Source organism: Tauraco erythrolophus, chromosome 6, assembly GCF_009769465.1.
Source record: "Tauraco erythrolophus isolate bTauEry1 chromosome 6, bTauEry1.pri, whole genome shotgun sequence".
NCBI lineage: Eukaryota > Metazoa > Chordata > Aves > Musophagiformes > Musophagidae > Tauraco > Tauraco erythrolophus.
In genome coordinates, this window is record NC_141470.1 from 21,648,664 (window position 1) to 21,674,539 (window position 25,876).

General features: G+C 38.3%; 1 protein-coding gene across 1 annotated transcript in view; it reads right to left on the reverse strand.

The window, feature by feature from the left end:
• The window catches only part of MPPED2 (metallophosphoesterase domain containing 2), a 106,130-nt gene that overhangs the window by 44,140 nt on the left and 36,114 nt on the right, over positions 1-25,876 (reverse strand). The window contains exon 3 of the mRNA XM_086613565.1: positions 5,107-5,332. Within this exon, the coding sequence (XP_086469691.1) occupies positions 5,107-5,332 (226 nt within the window). The remainder of the gene's footprint in view (positions 1-5,106; positions 5,333-25,876) is intronic.

A 25,876-nucleotide genomic window follows, 5' to 3' on the forward strand; every position in this document is an offset into this window, starting at 1 on the left:
GTTTTCCAGTCCTCACACTCAATATCTGCTGCTAATTTGCTTGCTATTTCAAGAACTTGAAGACTGTCAGCAAAATCCATGATGCATTACAAAACTTATAATTGAAAAGAAAAAAAAAACACACCCCAAACCAACATCTGATGCTTTTCTGACAGGATAAACACAAAGTCTGAAAACACTGATAAGAAGGATGGATATGTGCTAACTTAAGAGCTATTTGTATTAAAATAGGATTGCAAATGAAGTAGCAAAAGAAACAGAGTTACAGAAGTCAGTTCAAATTTATACAAAACAATTTGATGAAACCTCCAATTTTTCCACTGGGCTAAAAAGAAAGGAAAAAAAAATGCACAAAACATTATTTTTAAAGGAGACGGCTGAACCTGCCTATATTTTCTTAAGGCCGCATTATCTATGCCAATTAAAATTTTGTTTCTGAAGAAGAGTTAAGGCACTTCCTCTAGAGTTACTAAAAAAAGCAAATGAAAGCCTTGGCTTTGCAGAGGTGAGCGATAGTGAGCTGTTTGTTCTTGACCTCTGGATCACCCTACAGATCAAATTCTTGGACATAGGAAAAACCCACTAGTATTCATTAAAAGCAACTGGGAGGCCAGCTTTGTGCTTCTATTCTTGAGACCTGAACAAGCTACAACTCGACAAATGTGCAGGATATTGCTGAACAATGCTGCTGTTCCTGTCAGAAGGGAAGAACTTTATTCCCGGCCTCATTCAGGATAAATTGATTTTCATCACAATGATGCAAATCGCAGATTTCTGTCATTATTTAAATAATCGATTTTAATCTTCTACGTTTTTGTGCTTTTCAGTTGTTTCCATAAAGTTGATTCCGTTAACCACTAAAATGCATTGATTTATAGCAAATTAGCTCTTATATTAAACATTTTCTTCCCTCTAAAAAACAAATATATATGCTGAAAGTCTTGCTTCTTCAGTTTTAGTTTTCATTCTGCTAGATATGGTTGGAATTTGCCCATACATTTTAATAGCTAAAAATAATGTAAATGATTAGTTTATTAGATTGTTTTATACTTATGGCTTGTGACATTTTTGTGGAATTTTTATGGAGAACAGAATTTAAAATCCATAAATAAGCCTATTGCCCCATTACTCATGAAATTAACTACTATAAATTTATATGCACACAAAATAAAGCTCATCAGAATACTTTTTCATTTCAACTATTTTTGTCTTTCAAAACAAACCACAAAAGCTACCTATAGAGCTGAACAGCAGACCAAAATAAAACAGAGAAAAATATTCTCCCTGAACAATTGCTTCTGTCAAAACGTGGTTTAAACAAATTCTGGCTCCAGTTAACTGCAGTTCTCTGGTGGTTTGAATGCTTTTAAAGCTTCATTAGGAAACAGACATTACTAGAATATTTGTATTCAAATGTCTATAGCACACTATAGTAAATTCAGTCCTTAGCACGATTAACAAATTCAAATATAATTTAAAAAAAAAAACACACGCATTTTAAAATAACATTTGAATTTAAATAAAATGTATACGTATTCACTTATAAATATTCAACACCTGAAGCTGCACTAAAAACAGACTGTCTCTCCTTACCCTTTTACAGACATACCAGCATGAGTTACGCTTACATATACTTCACAAAGGGAGTTATAAGATTTAAAAATTCATATATCTATTACTGTTTGTATTTTCTGTCCTGTTCAATAAATAGCCTCAATCTCAAATTTCCAAAGGAGAAAATGTTTCCACTGGAATCATTAACAGTTTTGACTGCATTAAGTATCAATTATTTTCCCACCAAACAAGCCAGGTTCATAGGGCAAAGTGAGAAGGAAGAGAAAAGAGAGACATATTATTTGTGGATTGTTATCTATAGACCAAATGGAAAATCTTCAGCCATTTTGCTCCTTCAAGGTACATCAAAGAATCTCCTATTTAAGGTGTGAGAATGTCAGTTACATTTTCCACCTCTGAAAATGAGCAGAGCTCCGAACATGATTCATGTCCCACCCTTGCTCTTTTCTCTTTTAGGAGCTGATACTCTTGTTTTCAACTCCCCTCCAGCTAGTGCCATTTAATACTCTCAAAACCATCAGGCTAAATTCAAATTTTCTGCTCCTTAGAGGCTGTTGATATGCACCACCGCACATTCCAATTGCAAATACACATGAATGCTCCCGTGTATTGTAAGTTATTTTCTACATACAAATTCTACTAAATTGTAAGTTAGGAGGCACTACTTGAATTCTCTTAGGTCTTTAGAAAGCTTTCAGATGTACCATAAGTAATAACATGTAATGAATATGGACTGATATTTTTTTCTGTAGTTACACTGAGTTGGCAATTTACATTTTCTAAATAGATAGATGACTTATAGCCAGTTTTCCCAGTATTGTGGCAATTACTACTTAGAAACCTCTGACAGACTGAAACCTCCAGAATCACAGCTGTTATTCTTGGTTTGATCCCTCTTTTTAAATTAAAACCAGTAGCTTTATCAGCAAATGAGAATTTTTTCCCTCTGGAAATACTTGCAAAAATGCACATAAATTGAACATGCCAACTTATCTCATTTTAGGGTTGGAGCATCTTCTGGGTTAATGACCAGTGTTCCACATCTGTGACAGAACTAATTGGGGTAAGGAGGCCATAAATATATAACAAGACCCCCACAAATTCTCTTCCTTTGGGGTAATCTGAAGATTATAGTAGTAAAGTGATATGTGATTGGAGGGGAAAGAGGAAAAATTAAAAAGTGCTAACAGGCTTGTCTGATCATTCTGTTTCAGTTTCCAGGCACAGAACAGATTTGGAACAGATTTTTCTAGTATCTGATATGATTTTTCCTTCCTCTAACAGATGAACTAAAATGCAGAAACTAGCTGAACTTTCACATCTTCCAGGAACTGTCATTGTTTAAATAAAAAAAAAAAAAACAACAAAAAAAAAACACAACAGAGAGAAAAGACGACACCACATCTCTATGCTCTGAACACAGACTAGCTGATCTAAAAAGCTGTTTTCAAAATGATAGCCTCAGCTCCACATCAACAGTTGCTCAAAACACGCGCGACAACAGTTTTTCACAGCTGAACATAAACGAAACATCCTTCAATAGAGAGAAGTTGGCACTTGGCTGGAGCTCAGCATTCCTTTCTAGCAAACTTGCTTCATTTCCCATTGATCACTAATGGGGAAAATCCAGTTACCAATGGATTACAAGGAGGAATAATTAAGATTTGTCTTCCATGAGTAGGTCAGAACACATATGCTGTTCACTTGTTACTGTTAAAACAACTCAGTTCCTTGATATGGCGTCCCTTAATATTCCAGAACAAACATTCTAAATCTACGTGTATACCCGTAAAATGAAAGAATTCTAAGTGCATCTGGAAACAAAAGGATAACAGATTGCCATATGGCTTCAGGAAGCAAAAGAGGGGGGAAAGATCACTGCATTTTGCCAGTACATATAAATGTAAATGTAAGGGCATATCACATGGTTCTCCATTTCAGAATACCAACCTCTCTCTCTCTCCCAGACCTGGATTCTATGTTCTCTAGATCCTTCCAGCAGCTCTGTAGTAAACAGAGTTCAGGTAAATCTGCCCCAAGTAAATCTGAAAAGATGCCTACACTTCATAATCTTTGCATGTCTGCAGAATATAAGCACTCTGAGACATACATATGAAGGACGTTGAACACAATCTTAATCTTAGCAGCTAACCTTCCAGCGCACCCAGCTGCTCACCTTGCAGCAAAAGTCTCAAATCCACCTCATACTACCCAAGGCCTTACATGCCCTGTCTTCTTCTGTGTGTTATTTGCTGCTATTACTAAAAAAATTACTTTGAAATGTCTTTAAGAGATGATTCCTAACTTGAATTAAGATCATCTTTCCCAATTAGCTGACACTGCAGGAATTAGAGTACTTAGTTTTTAGCTAAGCAACGTCAGGCTAATTTAAACTACTAGCTAAAGGCTATGACTTAAATTAAAAAAATTAGTAGCTTAAGTCAAGAATGTGAGATACAGAGCTAGATCACAGTTTCCTAGCCAGCATTAACGTGCACAATATGACAAAAAAAAAACATTGTCAGAAGCATCAATGTGTATGGCGTTGTATGAATCGCCAAGGCCTGAGGGCCAAACAGTCAACAGAGAGAGATAAGATGAAGGGGAAAATTTCTAATGTCTGTATAGGTTTGCCCCATTCTTTGGTTCAACCCCTGTCATTCCCCCTTCCTCTTCTACTTTCACCTTTAGAAGAAGCCTGACATGTAAAACATAAGTTAAAAGCTTATAATAAACCCTTCTTATAGGTGTGCATAAATTAGCATCTAAGTACTCCAGCTGACAATTGAGAACAAGTAGAATTAACGATTATCACCATCACTGAAGTTCAGGTTGCTGGTAGAGCCTGAAAGGATTGTGGCTGTTGTTAGCCTGAGAATTCAGAACAAGTTCTACCCAAGACTCTACACAGAGATATGAGGCATCACAATTAGACAACATGTAGAAAAAACAAGGAAGAGTCTCTTTAGAACAAAACTGGACAGCAATTTTTCCTGCGTATGCTTGTCACGGGGGTGGAATAATATCAAAACTGGCTTGAAATTTCATTATTGCACAACTTTACAAGCAAAAGAAAACAATGCCTAGAACCGATCAGAAATAACACTTGAAGCACCTGCTGCCTGGTACCTTGTGTGCTGTGTGGGTGTTAAATGCTACCATACTAATCTATTAGCACAGCAGACATAAATACCTAAACAGCACACAGGATAATGGAGCGTCCCTCATACATACTAAGATGCTGCTGCAGTTAATCCACAAGCATGGAGCGGATATTGAGTCCACAATTTTTTAAGTGCATTCAGCAGGCAGAATAATTACAATTCCTTTTGTCTTATTTCACACACATGGCTAAATACAGCCTATTTATCCACAAAAAAAACGTGGCAATTGTTTCAGGGTGGTTTACAGCTAAGTTTGATACTGTTTTGCAGGGCACTATAACAAAGCAGCTTCATGCATTTTCAACAGGAAAGATTCCTGCCGTGGCTCAAGAAATAAACAGCAAAGAAAGTTTAAATTGAGACTTACCACGGGGCACCGTATATTCGGAATCCTTTAACTGTTACCTCTGAATCTTGTAAGTAAATACTATTTGTCAGGAGTGACTGAACATTGTCAAAGTCCTCTGGTTTCAATTTGGACACAGAGGGAAAGCGGTAGTAATCTTGTTTAACAAGGTCTGCCATGAATTCCTTATCAAATGTCAGTTCATGATTCCCAGCAATCACTATTTTATATTCATATGGTAGGTTTCCTGAAATAACAAAAAAAGAGGACTTAATTAGCACATTTTCCTCCCACACCAGCATTGCCGGCACAATACGCAGACAGCTAGCAGTGACAGAATGAAATACCCAAGATCTGTGTGCATCTCCGTGTTGAGCAGAAGTTATTAATGCTGCTTCTCTTCCATTGAATGAAATAGCATTAAAATGTAAAGCAATGTCACACAAAACAATGTCATAATAAAAAGTGTGTGCTGCAGAGTAAAACAAAACAAGCTGGTAGGCACCAAACCTCCAAAGGTGGCATAAACTGCCACTGCTCCCTTGCTTTCAACTGATGACACGCTGATTTAGAGTAGCCTAAGACGTGATGCTGAGGTTCTACCACTTAATTCGTGGGTCTGGGTCAAAGTCAGCAGTCCTGAATCCCAATCCACAGGAGGGACCTGCAGTGAGATAGCTCAGGTGTCTGAGCAGGTGGGTAGACCAGAGCCTGCACTATGCCTCACAAGTATGTCCTGAGGGTACCAGGCACGGGGTACTGAATTAGGCTGCTGCTGGTGGTGTTCTTTAAATTATGCCATTATTGGGATTAATTTGTGTTCAAGTGGCACTTATTCCAAACCTAGCCTGTTCTTCAAAGCTTCAACTAACTTGCAAGGACTTTCCCTTTATTATTATTACGCATTTTACGGTAGTATCTCATTTCTGTAAGAAGTACACATGTAGAAGAGTCATGAAACTCAGACAAATAAGATTTAAGTAGGGAAAAGGAAATGTGGTTAATTCATTTACATAGAGGGTCAGAGAGAAACAATACAGGCTTGATTACCCCAGTTCAGGGCAACTATTCCCATTGTTTAAAAGGAGGGATGGATCAAGGCCATGGAGTTCAGAAACAGATTTTCAAGTACTTGGCACCAACAATCAGTGCCAAATCTTCCAAATAAACATACTGGGTGCTGAGCTCCCTTAAAAATATGGTTCTATAGAGTGATGTCTTCACAGAAGTTAGGTTCTTTTACAAAATCTGTCCCACTGTGACTTGCCAAAAGTCATACGTAAATTTGCATCAAAGCTAAATTCTACTGCCTTCACCATATGCCTGATTTCCTAGTCTTATACCAAACCACTCATTTTGGTGTTTACTCCCAATAATCATTTAGAAAAGATTGGTTTTGTTGTGATGTTGTTTGGGTTTTTTTTCATAAAGGCAAGCAAAATGTACGTGGAAATCTAAGCGTCCATCTTCCAGTTCTGGTACTCCCAACTCTGCCTCAAGGAATGCAAAATCGGATGCTATGTATTTCTTGTGAATACAGTTCTCCTAAATAGATGTGGCTTTGCTAGTTTAAAACTTGTCTTTCAACTTTCAAAACTGTTTGGATTTGTGGTTTTGTTAAAAAGTAAGTTTCAAAGTAAAGCTGTAAGCATTTACAACAAGATTAACTTTCCCCTAAATAAGACCTATGGGGAACTAGTCGAAACCCTCTGCTTTTTGATCTTTACAGCATGGAAACAGGAATTACACAAGATATGTACATAAACATCATCTTTGCAAAATTAGTTAATTCTGGACAGAAACCCAAACAGCTACAAATCCCCTGGAAAAACAAGCAGACCGCTTCATAAACACCTAAAATCTGAACAAAATGCAGATCATGCATATTCATAACTCTCTGCAGTCCTGCATTAGATTAAAAGCTGGGGGAGATGCAATAAATGCTCCTCTGCAGTTTATGGCTCACTCCTTTCCCTCTTCCTTCCTCATCTCTGCAACATGCTGCTCTGCAATTCACTATTATTTAAAAACTCAATGTGGCAGGTACCTACAATTCCTTCTCTCTATGACTCCTGGGCACAAGGTAAAATTGCTATTTTCTCCTCTCTCAGGAAACATAAAAGATACCACCAGCATGAAATTTGATACACTTGTCATAACTATCAATCCCCCAAAACAAGCTAGATGTGATAAAATTCTTGGAGAAGTAGGATGGAAAAGCTAAATTCAGGTTTCTGCCAAGTTACCAATGTTTGCCAGTTTTAGCAGAGAAAACTTCTCATCTTACTGGATAAATGTCCAAGTTTTACACTTTCTCCCATTTACTTTGATAGACATTGGGCATTTGATAGACCAGGGCATTTTGCTGGTATTATGTCCAATTAAGTCTAGGACGTTTTTGCTTGAAGTCAATGGGTTTTTATCTTGACATCTTGAAAAAGAGGGCTTACTTTTAAGACACACAGGACACAAAAAGACAAACCAATGGTGGCATCAGCGATTATTAAAACACATAAATGTAACATTATACACGTTACATAAGCACCTGAATCAGTAGGGAAAACCAAACAGCATTTACCGCGACTGGTGTCAATACAATCAAGCCATTGATTTTGAGGAGAGGCTCTGCTTGGTCAGTTCTTGAGAGCCAGGAAGGCATCAGGGAGAGAAGAGCCTGTCCCCAGTGCCACCAGGCAGCTCAGGACATGGCCCCACCAGTGAAACCTAAGGACCAACACCAAGACTGAGGAATAAGGCAAAACAGGCCCTGGAGAAGAAATCTCATGGAGACCAGAGTTCATCAGCACCTACCCGTAAGCTCCAGCTTAGCGGTACTGCCCACCCATAGCCTGTGAGCCGGAGCGTAACCAGAGCTGGCTGAGGATGTAGCAGCTGCACACCCAGGTCCCCCATCCAGCAACAAGACATCGGGATGTGCTTCACTCTTTATTTGTACGTACTTTAATGTTTACCACAGGATGGGCCCCAAGGTCTGACCTGGCTCCCCACCTAGTTCCCTGACTTTATAGCCAGTCACATTTTGCTTTCCTTTTCCGGAGCCGGCCCAGGAGCTGGCGATGAGCAACACCACTCATCCAAATGCAAATGCATCAAAAGCCCAGCCCAAGCAAAGGTGAGCAGCAAGAGGAAGTCTCATCTATTTCTCTCCTCTTCCCTGAGGAAAGACCATATAGCACTAATCACCATACTAAATTACCTGCAATCAGATTAGCTATTTATTCATCACATTCGGGTTTTCCCTTCCTAAAAGGCCCTGTGCCAGTGCACAACGTTCATTCTCTCTGATACAATTTATGCAATATTTTGGCGTGTTTTCTTTTGGCAGTCTTGTCCTTGGTCTATAATCTGCTGATCTTCTATGTTTAACACGAAACATAAACAGTCACACAAAAGTCTCCTACTCCGTGTATTTTAGTTTATCTTGACCAGATTAATCTCTGCGTATCTACATCCGTGTTCTCTGTACAGAGAGACACTGTAGCACAATATACAGGTTAAAAGGCACTTCCTCATTTTCTTTCACTAAATTGGTTAGCTATGTTTGGTTTTCATCAGTCTAATTTCCTAACTATTAAATTTTCCATCGTGTATCAGTAACATTATTCATCCTAATTTATACTGTGAATATGGAAAACAGATAATCACTTTTCAAACTAGGAAAAGTTTGATTTGTTTGCTGGGATGAGCACTTCAGAAATCCCAATTATCAACTCCCAGAGTAATAACCGAGTTTAAATTAAAAACACTTAAATGTGTAACAGATGAGACCAAAAGGCTAAAATTACAGCTACTAAAAATGATTAGGGCATCAAGTCTGTGAAGTAGAGTCACTTATACTTGAATATTTGAAATCCTACATATTTATGTGTCTATACACACACAGAGTATGTGTGTATATTCAATATATATTAATATTATTTTGGTTAAGATGTGTTTAAACATCTGCCTTCAATAGTAGAAGCAAGGGCACAAGGTAATCATTGATCAAGAAAATATTGCAATTAGACATATTGTTCTCCTCAGGAAGACAAAAGGTCAGTATCACTCTTGGTCAAATAAAAGCAGATAGTTAAGTGTGCATAACTTGTAAAAACAGAATTGTTTATAGTAAATATATTAATCTGAGAGTCTCAGAAGATTTCTGTGACTTCTTATTTAACAAGCCAACCCCCGAGCATTCATCCTTGCTCGTGTGCCACTACATCTGTTTGCCAACACAAGGACTTGCTGGCCACAGAGCACAGTGGATCAGGAAACTGATCCAGCTGAAAACCGATGAGGCAAAAAAGGAATGTGGCTCTATGAATGCTGGCAAGGTAGGACTTCTTTTCCTGGCTGCAACCACTTACATCACTTTAAAGCATAAGCTGAACAACAGACTGACTTTAGTTACACCTATTACGTGGGACGGGGGGGTGGGGAAGCTGGGAGGTGGGGAGTTGTTTGTTTTTTTATTTTTAACCTATGTAGAAGGCGTTCCAGTGTTTTTTAAATTCATTTTAAGTACTCAATCCTAGGAGTCCATAATCCGTTGAACAACTGTTCCCATTTTAATGGCATGCTTCATATGAGTACAATTTAGTCACACAACCCAAGTTCTGTAGGGCTGCCAGACATGAAAAGGAGTCTGACTGGCAACAAACGTTAACTGCCGAGTCCCTGTAAAAATAGAAAATCACATTATTTTTTGACTACTGTTACCTACAAAACCCACAGGGAAGTAGGAGAATCAGAAATAATGTGATACTAGCTGCCTATATAGCGGTAGAAACCTGTATTTACACACAAACGCTAGGCAAGTGCTTTTGATGTGAAGCTCTGAATACGCACACGCATGCATTAACTATTAAAATCACACAACACTTCCACGATATGTGAAGCGTTTTCATGCCCATTTCATAGCCTCATAGACCCTTTGGCCATATGCTGAGAAATGGGCTGAGAAACCTTGAAGTACAAATCTTAGTCCCTTCAAAAAGAAGAGAAATCTGTACAAGTGAGATGCCTGTGCAAGCGAATCATCTCGAATTTATGGTACATCATACATGCTTCAAAAAGTACAAAACTGGTCATGGAGCATTCACCTATAACCAACCACAAACAGGTCCAAGGACAAACACTGAAGGAGCAGATTTTGTGTCATTCCTATGCACTTCCAGTCTCTGCAGCAGGTTGCTATCAGTTGTCTAGCCATAGCTGGCCACACATGGGCAGCAAGCAAAGGTGACCAGCAGAACCTGCCACTGTTCAGCAGCTCTGTAACTCTTCATAGACATTCCTCATGGAAAGCCCATTCCATCTGAGGGCCATGGTTACTCTCTCTTCCCAGCATTTACAGCATAATCGCAAACACGCAGGCCCCTTTCAGCTTTTTAAAAGAAAGTGTCTCAAAGGCTCTGGTTTCTCCTTCGGCAGCAACAAATGAGTTGGACTGTGTAAGTACAGTTATGTAGACTCGAGCTTTCAAATGAGAAGCTGGACTTCTCACACCAACAATCCACTGCAGGTACTGAGATAAAAAACTGGGTAGGAAAAAAACACATCTTTTCTAGGACGAGGCTGACCAACTGACTGTGAAAATATTCTGGGCGTTTTAATCAAACAGCCTTCACAAAAAGTCCTCAATGGAAAAGCTAAAACTGATGACAACCAACATACTGGCTGAAAGTGTAACCCATGTATTTCTATATATTTTACCTCTGTGTCTGTAGAAATCTACAGAATGAAACAACTAAAATTAAAAAAAAAGCAGGCAAATAAAAGACAGAACATGGACAAAACCAGAACATGCTTCTAAAGAAGTACAAAGAGCTGAAGTACAAGATCTCTCAAAGTCTTCTTGATGAAAAGTATTCCACCAGCTTTTTAAACTATCATCGGTTCAGATGCTGCTTTTTTTTTTCCCCCTCCAAAAGAAAATTTTGGAGAAAGAAAAATACAGGCAAAACACACATGGGCAACACAGCAAGAGGAGTAGATGAATGAAAGTTTAACTGTTTTGCCTTTATGCAAAGAAAACATCAGACTGCAGCACAGGGAGAAGCAAAGGCTGAGACCCGTGAATTCCTGTGATAAATCTAAGGCTTGTACATTAAAGCTCCCCTTTGTTGAAAACGCTGTTAGACACAACAAAACAGAAATGTTAGGTAAGTGCAAGCTCTGCCTCTGACCTTTCACTCTGTAACCGTCAGGCTTCATTAATTTTCACACGGCCTGACAGCTCTAGCGTTAATACTCACACTTGCGGATCGAGCCACACAGCAGGTTCAGACTGCTACCTTCTCCTCTGAAACTCATGCATTAGGATTTCTTCCATGCTGGCAATGGAAAACCAAGTCTAAGAAACATTAAACACAAAAAACTACGTTACAATAATGCCAAGGTTGAGTCATAAACCCATGAAAGCAAGGAAGTACGGAGTGAATCGTGCCTCAGCGCCTATAGCTCAGCTACGTAGCACCAAGGTATCGCAGCAAATATGGTCCTCTCCCAGCGACCGCAGGTACAGGTGCTACTTAACCTATATGGGCACTTAGGAGAAGTCTGATGCTGCAGGATGAGCAGTACCTAATACCAAGTGTGCCCACTGGTGTTCTCTCTCATAGTTAAATAAAGTGAATTTTGCACAACACTGGGCCATAACATCGCCAAGCGCAGTACGAACTGTATGCAGCAGAACCTGGTTAACTACAGGTCTGACTTAACGATCCTTTGACATTGGCAACAATTCCTTGCTTTTATGTATTTATGCCTCAACCATAACATTATTCTAATGTAACTGTTTGTGATTAATATCCTTCTCCTCTCTGTTAAAAGAAAAAACGTAGCACAACATAAGCAACAATCTTTTGTTTCACCTCAGTGTTCCATTTCTTCCTTAGCATTATTCTGGCGTGACATGTGTTGGGTTTTGATCTGAAAGTTGTTTTGAATTTCACTGGGTACTGTTAATGAAACATTTTTTTCTTGAAACACAGAAAGCTGTGCTAAAGTTTTATCAATTAATACATGACATTTATTTGTTTTGAAACAGACAGAATCTGAAGTTTTTGTTTAGTCTAACCTCAAAACCAAAAAAGCCTCCACATTTTGCAGCTCTCAGCACTGCCAACTCTAGGTGTAAAAAGTCCTCAAAATTGACTTTAAAATTACAAAATTTGAAACAGAAGCAGCACAGATTTCTCTGCTTAGTGCCTAGAAAGGCTTTCTTTTCAGGCTTGTGATTGCATAACCTAAAAGATGAAGCTTTAAAGAAAAAAAGATAAAAATCTAAAAATCACATAACTTAAAAAAGCTGACAGCTATGAAGTTTCTCTTTAAGAATAGTAAATTCTGAAATAACAGCCCTATTTTTTCCCTTTAATTTCTAAAAACGATTCTTGCAGAAATGGTAGTTCCTCCTACTCTCCTCTTTCCCATAAGCAAAGCAATACATAAAGGACTACCACGACCGCTTTCAAAGAGATCTTTTAAGTAAAATAGCATTCACTTGGAAAAACGTATAAGGTTTTCAGGGAAGAACATCATCTGTCTGGCAGAGCTGAAGGGTGTTCCTCTACGCAGAATTACGTCATATTTACACTTATAGTGAGATTTGCATCTAACCCCCGTAGCTGAAGATCCACAGTGCATGCATACTGCAAATACATAGAAATATGCTATATTTTGTTCAATAGAATTTTACATTTTCTCTTGTGATCAAGATACTAAAGTATCAGGGCTGACAAATTTTCCATTGATTTCAGCTCCATGTGGTTTCCAAAGACTCAGATCTTGAAGTCAGAATACCAAGGCTGAGAACAGGAACATAAACTCTGCCTTCACAGTGCGAGTGGGGCTAAGCAGAAATGTTCTCCTTGAACTTGATTAAGACTAAATTGAAAAGGAACATTTTTGGTTACTATTACATTAGGCTAAAAATATAGAAATGAACCCTCATACTATCTAAATCTAATAAGAAAAAGCCATCTCAATTTCAAAATTTTCAAAGCATTCTCTATAAATGCATCACAGATCAATTTACATGGTACTTTTGCCAATAAGCAAAACGAAATCACAGGTTCCAATTGGCTTAACTCATATTGGAAAGTGCGAAAGCAAATGCTAGAAAATGCAATTACTGCAAACAAACTCCATTTTCTCCACTCAGGAGGGAATTTCAGGGAACATTTTATTGCCCTCAAATAATATTTCTAAAGGCATCAATACACAATTCTATTTTCTTTTCAGAGTCCCCCCACACTATATAACCTAATCCTCTATAAAGAAACTCACCAGATTTAAAAAAAATATATTAGTTGTTGATATTACCTTGTGCACACACATACTGTATCAATTTAAATGATTTTTCCTCCATGAATCTTAAGAATATAAAAACCAACAGTTACTGTCTGACACAAACAGATCTGGACCTACTTCCCGTAACATACCCTTTGCCTCTGTAATTTACAATTCCAATTAAGCCTTTTTTTCTAAAACAAATGAATAAAAGCCATCAGAAAGGAGGTCATCTTGAGAAACAATTATACAGAAAGTAATTAAGCTAATCATAATTATCACAGACCACATCTTGGTACACTGCAAAAGGCCAGTGAAAGCTAAGGACAAGATTTTCCAGACAAAGTAAAATCTTTATTTAAAAGAGAAACAAGTCTGGATAACAAGTCTTCACTACTGATTGAAGGAAAACTTGCTGAAGGAAATGATTATTATGAATGCAGAACCCAGACCTTGATTCTGCCCCATTTTTTTTTGCCTTATTAACAAGGACCTTTGCGTGAGCAGCAGAACTTCCTTTTCTGTCCACAGGACTGAAAAACACACCTCTACCAGGATGCTTCCAACACCTACCTACCTAGCTTAAGATAAACAAATAAATCAATCGGGGAAACACACATAATCACCAAAACCATTCTCCTGTTTCTCTCCTCTCTGAACTTGTTCCCATTATTTGTTTTCTCGTTTTTAAATAAAAGTCTTTGAGGCTTACAAGGAACAAAGCAGTATGGAGCGACTGGAATGAGTCCAGAGGAGAGCCACGAAGATGATCTGAGGGCTGGAGCACCTCTGCTATGAAGACAGGCTGAGAGAGTTGGGGCTGTTCAGCCTGGAGAAGAGAAGGCTCCAGGGTGATCTTATAGCAGCCTTCCAGTACTTAAAGGGGGCCTACAGGAAAGCTGGAGAGGGACTTTTTACAAGGGTGTGTAGTGATAGGACAAGGGGCAATGGATTTAAACTGAAAGAGGGCAGATTTAGGTTAGATATAAGGAAGAAATTCTTTACATTGAGGGTGGTGAGGTACTGGAACAGGTTGCCCAGAGAAGTTGTAGATGCCCCATCCCTGGAGGTGTTCAAGGCCAGGTTGGATGAGGCTTTGGGCAACCTGGTGTAGTGGAGGATTTCCCTGCCCATGGCAGGTGGGTTGGAACTAGATGATCTTTGAGGTCCCTTCCAACCCTAACCATTCTATGATTCTATGAAAGCAGTGAGCAGACACCTCTCTCTATCTCACATCCTGGTAAAGCCTAGTCAATATTTCTAAAAAAATCCCTCCAAATATTTCCTTTTTTCTGTATCCCAGGAAGGTGATCAGAGGATTTCTTACAAGAAGAAAAATCCCAAATATATAAACAAGAAATTTCTGATAACTATTTTAATTTTCCTTCCATAATATAGCATATTTTACATAAGTTCTCAATTTTTATACACGGAACTGAAATCCTGCCTTTCAAAACTATGATTTTGAGTACGTTGTTGGTAAACTACAAAACATCCTGGGGCTCACATGTAACTGACTACCAACTCTAATGTAACATGGATAAATTCCCACAACGATAAGGAAAAAAATAAGGGAAAACAAGAATAATCAGAAGGAAAACAAACTGAAAGGTTTTAAAAACATAGACTGCTATCTCAAAGCAGGACATCAGCTTTTTAATAACTGACAATGTAACATTCTCTAGTGTGCTAAAGCAAATAGCTGCTTTTGAAATTTTACCCTGTGATCATGTTTGGTGCTTTTACTTGTTAAAATTAAAGTATAAGAAGCAAGTTTGATATTCAAAGGTGGTTTTAAACGTATTTTCAGTTAGTGATGCTGATGTTTGTTGAGAATTGTTTCTTCCTTTTCTAAGCTGGAAGAGGAAAAATCTAAACCCTGAACTAAACTCCACATCTAGAAGTAGCTCGATATCCATTTGACAGCACTACGTACTGTATTTCAGAATTACCTCTGCGGTCCTTTCCTGAAATTTTTACAGAGGATAAAATCCAAACAGAAGGTACACAGAGAACACAAACAGAAATTACAGGCAACTGAAAATATTCAGGCAGGTCTTTATGAACCTCCAATATTATTTTCTGAAACCCACATTTAAATTTACTATTCTAAATAAACCTAAACATTCCATTGTAGTCTTTCAAGATGAACATGGATACCAGGAATCTCCTGAGCCCTGTAAGGAAATTCCTTTTAATAACCCAGCCCACAGAGAGGTTTCTTAGCTACTAAAGGAGACAACCAAATCACTCCAGCTGTATCATGTTATTACAAGGAACCGAATTCCTCTTATGTAGCTTTTTTTTCCCCCAGCCATCTAGAATTGTCTGAGCAGAATGGTACATAGCCTCAGATACCTTCCTTGTATGTTTAAGCACATATAGTAACCCCAAACACTAAAAGAGAGAGAGAGAGAGAAGGAAACCTTAAGCTTAATAAAGGTCTAGAGCGTTAACTATGGAAATTGGTGCCAGTGATTTCTAAGTTTCGAATCTCACTCCTGTTACTATTTCTTGCTGCCTCCTCTCTCTTCTCCTGGCTTAGCAGAATTTCAATTACCGAATTATTTATGCTACAACATCCCAGGATCTCATGACAGACAGTTCAGACTAAAGTTTTTTAAAAATCTAAGGCACCGCTCTTTGAATTTCAGTGGGCAAACCTATGTGCTGAAATATCTCCTAATCGTCCTTCCAAAGAAGGAAGAACAAAACAGATCAGTGAAAAACAGTATATGTAATGTAAACTCCACTCTACAATATAAAGAGTTTGAGTGCTTTATTTGTGAGGGAATTCAGGTGGAACTCTCATCCTTCCGATCCTTGTTACTACAAGTACATAGGCTCTTTGCTGCAGCCATCTATTCCTTCATAAGGATAATATTAAACACTCAACCTACTGAGATAGTGAAATGGTTCTGAACCAAGTTAAATGGATATGCAAGATTTATGGAACTTGTACTTGTGCATTTGAGTTTACAGTAACATTTTCACAAGGTGCTGGAAAACTTGTATGATGCCGTGGCTGTAGTTTCCTTTTGTGTACAGAAGGGCATCGAGGATTCCGGTACATGAATAAGTATTTCTCTGTCATTAAAAGCTACCATTAACTTATTTTTCACCTAGTGTGCTTTCTGGAGAGTAGGATCTCTCTTGACTTACCCATTTTAGCCATCATTTCTAGACTTAAAAAAAAAAAAAAAAAAGACAACTGAAAAACTTGCCATAAAAAGGCATGATATGCAGACCTTAAGTTTTGCTGAATAAAGCGACAACTATAGTTAATCAGAGCAGGTCATTAAGACAAAGCACTACGGGAACAGCTATTTCAGTCACTTACACAAAGGTAACGATTTATTTCTTATTTATACTCCTTTCTGCTAAGGTTTTGCCCTTTCACCTCAAAGGCAACCATCATTGTTTTTACAGCTGGCTTCACGGAAGCATTTGTTTATGAATGGCTATATTGCTTCCACTATAACCGTACACACATCCTCTCTAGTAACTCACTCAAAATGCCAGGACCCGTTTTAACATTCATAGCCAGAGCTGTCAGTCACCGGAGCAGCAGCTCTTCCTTCCCTCCATCCCCAGGGCAGCCCGGGTGACTGTCGCAGCGAGGTGTTCCCCGCAGCCATCCCTGCTCCAGCCATCCCTCCCTGCCTTTCATACTCCAGCTAACGGCACAGGGTTATAATTTACAACCAGGAGACGACAAATGGCGGACGGCTTTCCCTACAGCCGAACCACTCTAGGAATTAATTCATATGGGGTTTTATGAGGGGACATTAGTCCAGGACCTTCACTCTCAGGACCACAAGTATGGCTACAGCTCCGTTATTTTATTCCCAGAGACCACCGAAGCTTGCAGCAGGGATAGAGGACAGCAGAAGGAACGAACTCCTTCCCCACATCGCTCAGGAGAAATCGCCTGTGCAAAAATGTAGGAAACCTCTCGGTTGCCTTGCAGCTTTTCTGCTCGTCTCCCAGTAGTGAAGGCAAACGCTAAATGCTGCTTAGGGAGTGGGGAGCCTTAAGAGCAACATATAGGGGAGAGCAGCTTGGATAGAAGTAAGGAAACGTGGCTAACTTTTTTGTCATTTGCAGCTCTGTTTTAAAATAAAACTCTCTGTGTTTCTGTGGCTGGTCACATAAAAAGAAAATTTAATGGTAAGGAAAAAAAGAGCTACTGCAGTCTGATACCCAGCCCAATCTGTAATATTAAAGATTCTAGTTCATTAGAAAAGATGTAAGTAATTCTGAGGTCTTTAAGGTTCATTTATCAACAGTTATAGGAAATTCAAAGTATAGAGTGTTCCTGAGCTCTCATTTCTTAATTTTATTAAATTGGGAAGAAATGAAGCTCTGGAAAAAGCAGGTGAATCTCCACTACTTTACATCTGTGTGCTCTCATTTGTCCCCCTCTTCTTTGTAGCCTCTGTCCCTCCCCTAGTTTGATGTTATTTTGTTCTCTTCTGTGTTGGCTTTGCATCTTCTTGCCTCTCTCCTTACATTGCTGTCCCCTGTTGTGCTGCTTTGTTCCTTCTCTACTAAACGTACCATCAACAGTAAGTGAGGGTTTGGTAACCATCACTTCACAGCTGGGGCACAGGATAAGAAAAGAGACCAGAACAGCTCAGTGAAGTGAGGCACTGAAGTGACCTGAGCCTCAACATGATCTCCAAGTCCTCAGAAACTCAGTTCCCAAAGCTGTGGAAGGGTCACCATGAAGTGGCCCGCATGTGAGCCAAATGCTGAGACCAGCCCAGCACCATGAGACATGGCAGCAGAGTGGGTCCTCCCAGTCTTGCACCAGGGTCACCAACTGGACACTGATCATGGGCCCTGTCACCACACTACGGAGCAAGCACCATTATTCACGCTGTTATGCTCAGGAAGACAAAGCAGGACAAAGAAAACACAAATTCCTTTAGCTCTGGGAGAAGGGGTTCTCTTCTCCTTTTTCTCCCCACCTGTGGTACCAGAGTGCCCACGAATATAACACCCATCCTCTGAAACCCATATATTCTCTAAATACAGTCAATAAAGATTTCAAGCTCTTCTAACAAAGGCAACTGGGGTGGATGGGAGAGGTGGAGTTGCACAGGTCTGTCTTTCGCAGCCCTTTTGTGCCAAGACACATTCCCAATACATAAAATGCATGCAGAATTTGCCTGAGCTCAAATACTCAGCTTCAGCCCACCGCAACAAGAGGGTTAATTAACACGCTATGCAGGCTGGTTATAGCCAACAAGAAGCAACAACCTATTTTTCTTTAACAAAAAAAAAGAAGTCAGTAATTCTTGGAACATTTATTAACCCCCTAGTATAGGCAATTACTGTAAGATAAAGGTCTGCCAGTCTTGCATTAACATAAAGTGCTGCATGTTGCTTTTCTACAGCATGGTAATGGCCACAACAGTGTGAATAAAGGCTAACATTTGAGTTCTAAGCTTGATTCAGCCCCCTCCTGATCTAACATTTTTGGCAGATCTTCACCCTCAGTGGCTGGCCATGTAAAGAAAAAAAAAATTAAAAATCATTTTATATAAGCCAAAAAATGCTGGATGGCATTTTACTGAGATATAGTTTTGTAGCTCACTTTAAGGTAAATCTCACGCATTTCCTAACATGCAGAACCGAAAAGAGAAAGGGAGGTGGGAAGCACAAAACCCAAAGATCTTTCCTATGTCTGCTAGGTTCTGTAGTTGCATACAACATTAAAAAACACAACATCAGTGGCGATTAAAAAAAAAAAAAAAAAGGCTTTGTAATAGACAGGAGACTGCCAACCAGCTTTAAATTGAATTACACAGCCTGCTAATCTTTATGATGAAATAAAATTTCTTTGAACACTACACATTATACTAAAATCTGCAGTGCTTTCTCCCCCCAGCCCCAATCTCTCTCTGCTCAAAGCAACTCCTCCACCCTGAAACCATTGTTCTTCCTAAGCAGGAATGTGATGCTCTACTAAAATAAATACTTCTTGTTTTAATTAGATATTGTTAGTATTGTGCGTCTGATGTGGAAATCTGGGAGAGAGGCGTTTTTGCACTTGTATTTTTGATGCAAGATTTAATTCGTAAGGGACAAAATAAATTGATGGTGTACAAATAACACATACTTTGACCGCTTTCCATTTAAATCATTCTCATGCTATCATATGCTCCTGCAGCAGCAATGCTGGAGAAAGAATCTGATGACAATGTCTATAAAACTTTCTATTTGGGTGGCATTACTTGTTTCATGCGTGGTCAGTACAACAACCATAAATCTTTGTTCTGTTTTAAAGTGGATTTGCGGGAAAGAGGGAATTGAGAGGAAGAATTATTTTGGTTATTTTATAAATTTGTTTTGGTTACGGTTTGTTATTTGAAACCTGATCATCCCTCCCACTTTAAGACAACAGCAGACCAGGAAAGCAGATCCAAGAAATGACTGAGCAATTATTGTGATTGAAAGTCCTGTCCAAGAATTGTGCAATACTTTCCAGTGCTCGCTGGCTCCTTTCTTTCATTGAAAATTACTAAATGAATATGTTAGGTTTAAATATATAGAGAGTCATTGATTCCAGAACATTATTCTCCTTGCAAGCACAATTCACCTGAGCCAAGTTTTCTTACAGCTGTCAAATAACACCTTACTGTTTGGTTTGACTGATCATGGTACGTAGAATACAATCTGTACAGAGAATTTTACATTGCATCTCTAGTAAATTACTGACTACGGTTCAGAAAAAAACCTTCAAATTTCTCTGTATGTCTTTAACACATAGTAAAAAATAGTTTCTTGTGAAATTTCTTTATGAAGAGTTGCCAGGAATAACAAGAGCAAAACAAGAAACAATTGATCAGATATAAATAAACTTACACTGCTGCTAATGCACAGATTCCACTTTAGTCAGTGGAAATTTTACTATCTTGACACTAATTTCTATACAATTACTTCTATTTTAACTTTTAAGTTATATCTTTAGGGTTCTGTTTTCCACAAAGCATCTAGTATAAATCTATAAATATGAAGAAGCAGCTATAATAAGCATAATACAAAAGCAGAATTTTGCACTTTTTTTTTCCCCACTTTTGTTTTCACATTTCACCGTAGCTTGCTACATCAGAAAAACATTATTCAGCTTATTACCAAAAATCCACAAGGCTGTATTTTCCCACTATTTCATAAATACAATAAAATGTAAAATTCAAATTATTTTTTATCCTCTAAGAAGAAAAAATTAAAATTACTATTTACATATATGAAAAAGTTGTACGCAAATAAAAGCTGAGCACTGATGATTTAGTCCATCTATACGGAAATTTAAAACTAAGTACAAATGAGAATTTAACCGTGCAATTAAACACAGTTCAAGTTAGAACAAAAGCAAAGCAAATATTCTTAAGTACTGATACTTCAGTAAAATCTAAATAGACTTGGAAGAAGCTGTTAAAAACTTTACTGTAAGGACAGAGTGAGATACATAACCCAGAGAACTAAATAAGTAAAAAACCCCACCAAACAACAAAAAAAAACAACAACTGTGAAGACTCTAGATTTCATCTTATAAATCTGAGGGTTTTTTTAAATGAAATTGCATCGACACGTTTCAAACTCATAATGGGCAGCATCTATTAGCAACTAGAATTAATAGGCAAGCAGACACAATAAAACTGTCAGTACAGGCTCGCCAGTGCACCTTCCGCTCTCCATTATTCTCCAGTTCAGAGCATCTCTGAAACAGGCAGCCAGCATGGTCTGGATCCTGCAAATGACACGAAATTCCTAACAGTATCTGAGGGATAGCAGAACACCAACACCAACAGAAGAGTCAACGGTCTTCAGCAGCCAGCTCAACCTCTCATTAAAATAACCATATCCCATTCCAGCGTCTGAAGCCTAAAGAAGCTTCTCGCCAGAGTCACTCACAGAAGACATAGCTGTTTTCAAAATTAGACTAATAGATTTTCCAGGGAGTTGCCTCCCTCTCTCTCAGAACAGCTGTGCAAAACTCATACATACTTACAGGATTAAAGCTACCTCAGCATTTTCTTTCACTTGCAATGAATACAATTTTTTTTCAAGTGCTAAGTAAGAGTTTTGTTCATCAAAATGTTATTTTATGTTTAGTCAATTATTCATTCTAGCTATAACAAGTAGAGCGATATAGGGTTCAAAACATGCTCCAGATGGTAAAAGCACAAATCAGAAATAAATCAATTTATAAAAATAGGAAGAGATTTGTTTTTATTGCCATAATTTTACTTTAAAATATTCATAAGCTTCCTTCTGCTTCTAAATTAGTTCAGAATACTTTGAGCTAATATCCGTCTGAATTTGGAGAAATTTAGAGCTTACTGGTTTGTTTTCATAAAGAAGTGTCACGTCAGATGCTAAAATACTTCATATCAGAAACATACTTCTAAGGAGGAAAAGCTCTCAAGAATAAATACTTTGTCACAATGAAACTGTTTTCAGAGTATATTAGCAAAAGCAACACATTCACACAAAATCCTAAATGAAATATGCCTGCAGAGGAGATGAAGCACAGATAAAATGAGAGAACAACTGAGCCAGATCAGAGAGACTGAGAAAGGATACAAGAGGAATGTGACCCTGAATTTTCAAACAGTGATAAGAAAAGAGCTTGATCTCACTATCACACTATTTTGTTACAGTTCATTTTTTTTTCAAATTAAATTATACTATCTTCAAGATCAAACACTATTTTGCCAGGTGTCTGGCTTAGAGTTTTGGATATAATTTCAAGTTTCTACAGTACTAATGCAGAAGTCTTTTTCTACAGTACTAATGCAGAAGTCTAAGCGTAGACTTGAACCAAGTGTCTGTCCATACCTCCGAGAGCAACATCACGTTTCCTGTGCTCTTCCCATTTTGTCATCTATTCCATGTAATAGCCAGCAATTCCAAGCTGAAGTTGCTCTTTTCAATAACTAAACATTCACACAAAAATGAAATTTAAGAGTTGACAATACATTTCTGAGGACCACATCCATATATGCACAGTGCAACAAGAAAACCTCCACATTAAAATAGTATAATCATTCTCTTCTTCTCACATTAAGTCACATGATGGAGGAAACACACCACAGAAAAAAAGCTGAATTTTTATTTTAGCCCTATCAACAATGTTTATACTAAAGGCAAGGATATATTACATGGAAACAAATATGTGTTCCAGTACATACATATTTGGCCACTAAACCATTCGCAAAGTTCCTCAAGTCATTATCCCACAGAAATTAAAAGGAACATGCATTCAAAACAAAAGCAAGACACAAAAGAAAAAACATGAAACAGTCACATTGCTGAATTCCAGAAAAACTCTGAAAAAAACGAGCCAAATTCTACTCTCAGCTCCACGGACATGTAACCAGCAGTAATTTCACCTACTGTATTTATTTATACTACCACTGCAGAATTTTGCCTAGTTTATCTAGTAATATGCCTTATACTAGAAGTCTTGCATGGGAAAAAAAATCCCAAAACCAAAAATGAACACAGTGAGAGATAATCACTAGACAAAAAAGAACAAAACTGGCTATTTCAGAAAAATGACCGAACCAGATGCACATTATTCACACAAGTAAGGATATGCACAATCGGGCCTACACTAATTGAGCACAATAGACAAATCGTCACTCATTAAAGATCTATCTGCCTGAATTTATCTTTGCTTTCTCTTCATTTCTTATGAGTTACTCAATCACTTCCTATCATCCAGGATAGGAAATATTACACTATGAAGACAGAGCTATAATTAGATATTCCTGTATTTCATTTCCCATATATGACTGAATGAGAATGGATGGGAAAAATACAAACAGTGATAATAACAGTATGTTGAAACATTCAGTAAGAAATATATTGGGCATAGAATAACATCTTAATTCTTCCTCAGCACATAATGCTGTGTTTATTGCAAGGTCAGTTAAGATACTATAAGAGATTTTTAATGAAAACAATTATAAATTTAAAATAACTGTGTTTAAGCATTTAACAGTCACTAAGGTCAAGTGATTACAGCAGTTACAAGACCCAAGGGACATGTTCACACCAAAACAAAGTGAATAAATTACCTCAGTCAGTGTATGTAATCACTAAGTGACCACAGAGGTTATTCAGCATATGAGCCCAGACGACTTTCACGCAAAACCAATAATGAAAATTTATCAGCCAAAGAGAAAAAAAAGCATAAGAATTAGTAAAAGTTGAAGGAAGGGCTGAGAACAAGGAGGAGTGGGAAAGAGGGCATAGAAGGCATGTTTCATGATCTGGCTGCAGAGGCAAGGAAGAAGGATGAATGTTAAAAAAATGGGATGGACAAGATGCCAAACGTTTTGCTCTCATGAGATAACCGAAGACTTGCAAAGGGATGTGAGACCCACAAAATGTAAAATTCCAAGGCTGACAGAAGTGCTCTCAGTCCTGTATAACTCTGGCATGTGTTAAACCCATGTACAAGCGACGCTGAGGTTCAGAATAATCATCTTTTAACTTTTCCCTTGGCTTTACAGCCAAGAAAATTATGGACAGTTATTGTGTCTTAGTTATCCCATTATATAATCCTAGTGGAGATGAAGCCCTGATTTTTACCATAGAGTAGGTAAAGTATGCTGTAGAATGAAACCTAGCTTTGCTCTCACTTCTCTCCCTCAAGGTACAAATGATACAGATGGCCTTGTCTTCATTCCTACTTTACAACATGATAGCCAGTGGAGAAAACCACGCACACAAAAGATATGAAAACCCCTTTCTATAAGGAAAATGTATTTGATGGGAGTTCTCAGACCAGTGCTTTGGAATAAGGTTCCTACCAACTATGATGAAAAAAGGTGCCTCTCACTATATGGCAGAAGAAAAAGGAATCCTGCTTGTTCCTGCCTGCCACTGGTATGTATTTTTTAAACTATTACATGTCATTGTCAAACAACCTTGAAGGTATTAATCTTCACACTATACATAGTAAATAGTAAAACATGATTACTCGCATTTTGCAGATAGGAGCCTGAAGTAAAGTAGCAAAAGGACACACCTGACTTCATAGTGTTTCGATTCCAAATGAGGAGAGGACAGCACTGGTGCAAGTATGCACCAATGTGACCAGATTTCTCAGGGGAATCAGATTCCTGCCCCACCTTATGCCACAAATCTAATAACTGGTATTGTCGTCTATATGAAAATGCAAGTAGACTCTGCATTAAGAAAAAGAGGAATGAAATAACCAAAGATGTTTTCTCTGTACCTGAAATATGAAAGCCTGAGGCCAAAGGCGGTAGGTCCTCACACCGTCAAAGCTTCCAGTTTCAATGTCACTGACTGCCAAAGAATGCAAAACCTGCTTTCTCAGATAAATACCATACTGACTCTTACAAGAACAGTATATATGCTACGAAAGCCCATGGTAAATTATTGAGGTTGGAACAAAATCTAATCAAAGGGTCATAATTCTTCTGTTGCAAATGTTAAACCAAGGATCCATGTGATAAAATAATAATGATAATAATGTTTGAAATTGAGTCCCCATCCCTGGATGTGTTTAAGAATAGGGTGGATGATCTACTTAGCGATATGGTTTAATGGGGATTAGGGATGGTTGGACTCGATGATCTCTAAGGTCTTTTCCAACCTAGAAATCTATGAATCTATGAAATAGAGGGAATGCCAAGTGGCTGCCAATACTGTAAGATTCCCTATGAAAGGGTGAAAACACAGTAGCAGCTTACTTGTTTTGGCTTTCAGCAGTACTGAGCGAGCATTTTCAAATGCCAAGCGCTGGGCATGAGCTCTGGTTGTATCAAAACAGTACTTGTGAAATGACCCAAGGTCCAAAGAGGCACTTGGCAACCGGACACTGCTTTTAGCAGTGTATTCAGGATGGACTTCGGAGGTCTATGCTCTCCAGAAAGAAATTCCTTTCCTGGAGCTGCCTGGCATCTGTAACAACTGAACCTCGTTGAACAGCAGCCCTGCGCCTAGCTTCTCTTCGAGGATGGAAGCTCAGCAGGACCACACCGCCCACTCCCAGGGAAGCTGTGCAGTCTCCCACTGCCTTTGGGGTGCTTGCTTCTCCTCCTCCTCCTCCTTCACAACACCAACATTTACAGGTCATCACAAAGATCACACAAAAGTTGAGGAAGATGATTCCATTCCTACAGTGTCTCTTCCCTCAACCTACGTACATATCCACCTACTTGTACCACTTCTTACTTCCCATTCCTGCAATTACATTCCCAGAAAAAGGATAGTTTTGAGCCCATAAAAATCCAATACATCTTTCTAGAAATAAGAATGATAAAATTAAATTACAGTAACATGGCAGTACCTGGAAGCCCCAATCCCACATGAACAGCAATAAAAAGAAGGAAAAACGTTCTTTAAAACTAGGCTATGGAAATCAGAGGAGGTCAGTAGGAAGATAAAAAGAACAGTATGAAGAAAATGCAAAGGAGGGTGAAAAGACAGAGAATGTGGAAGC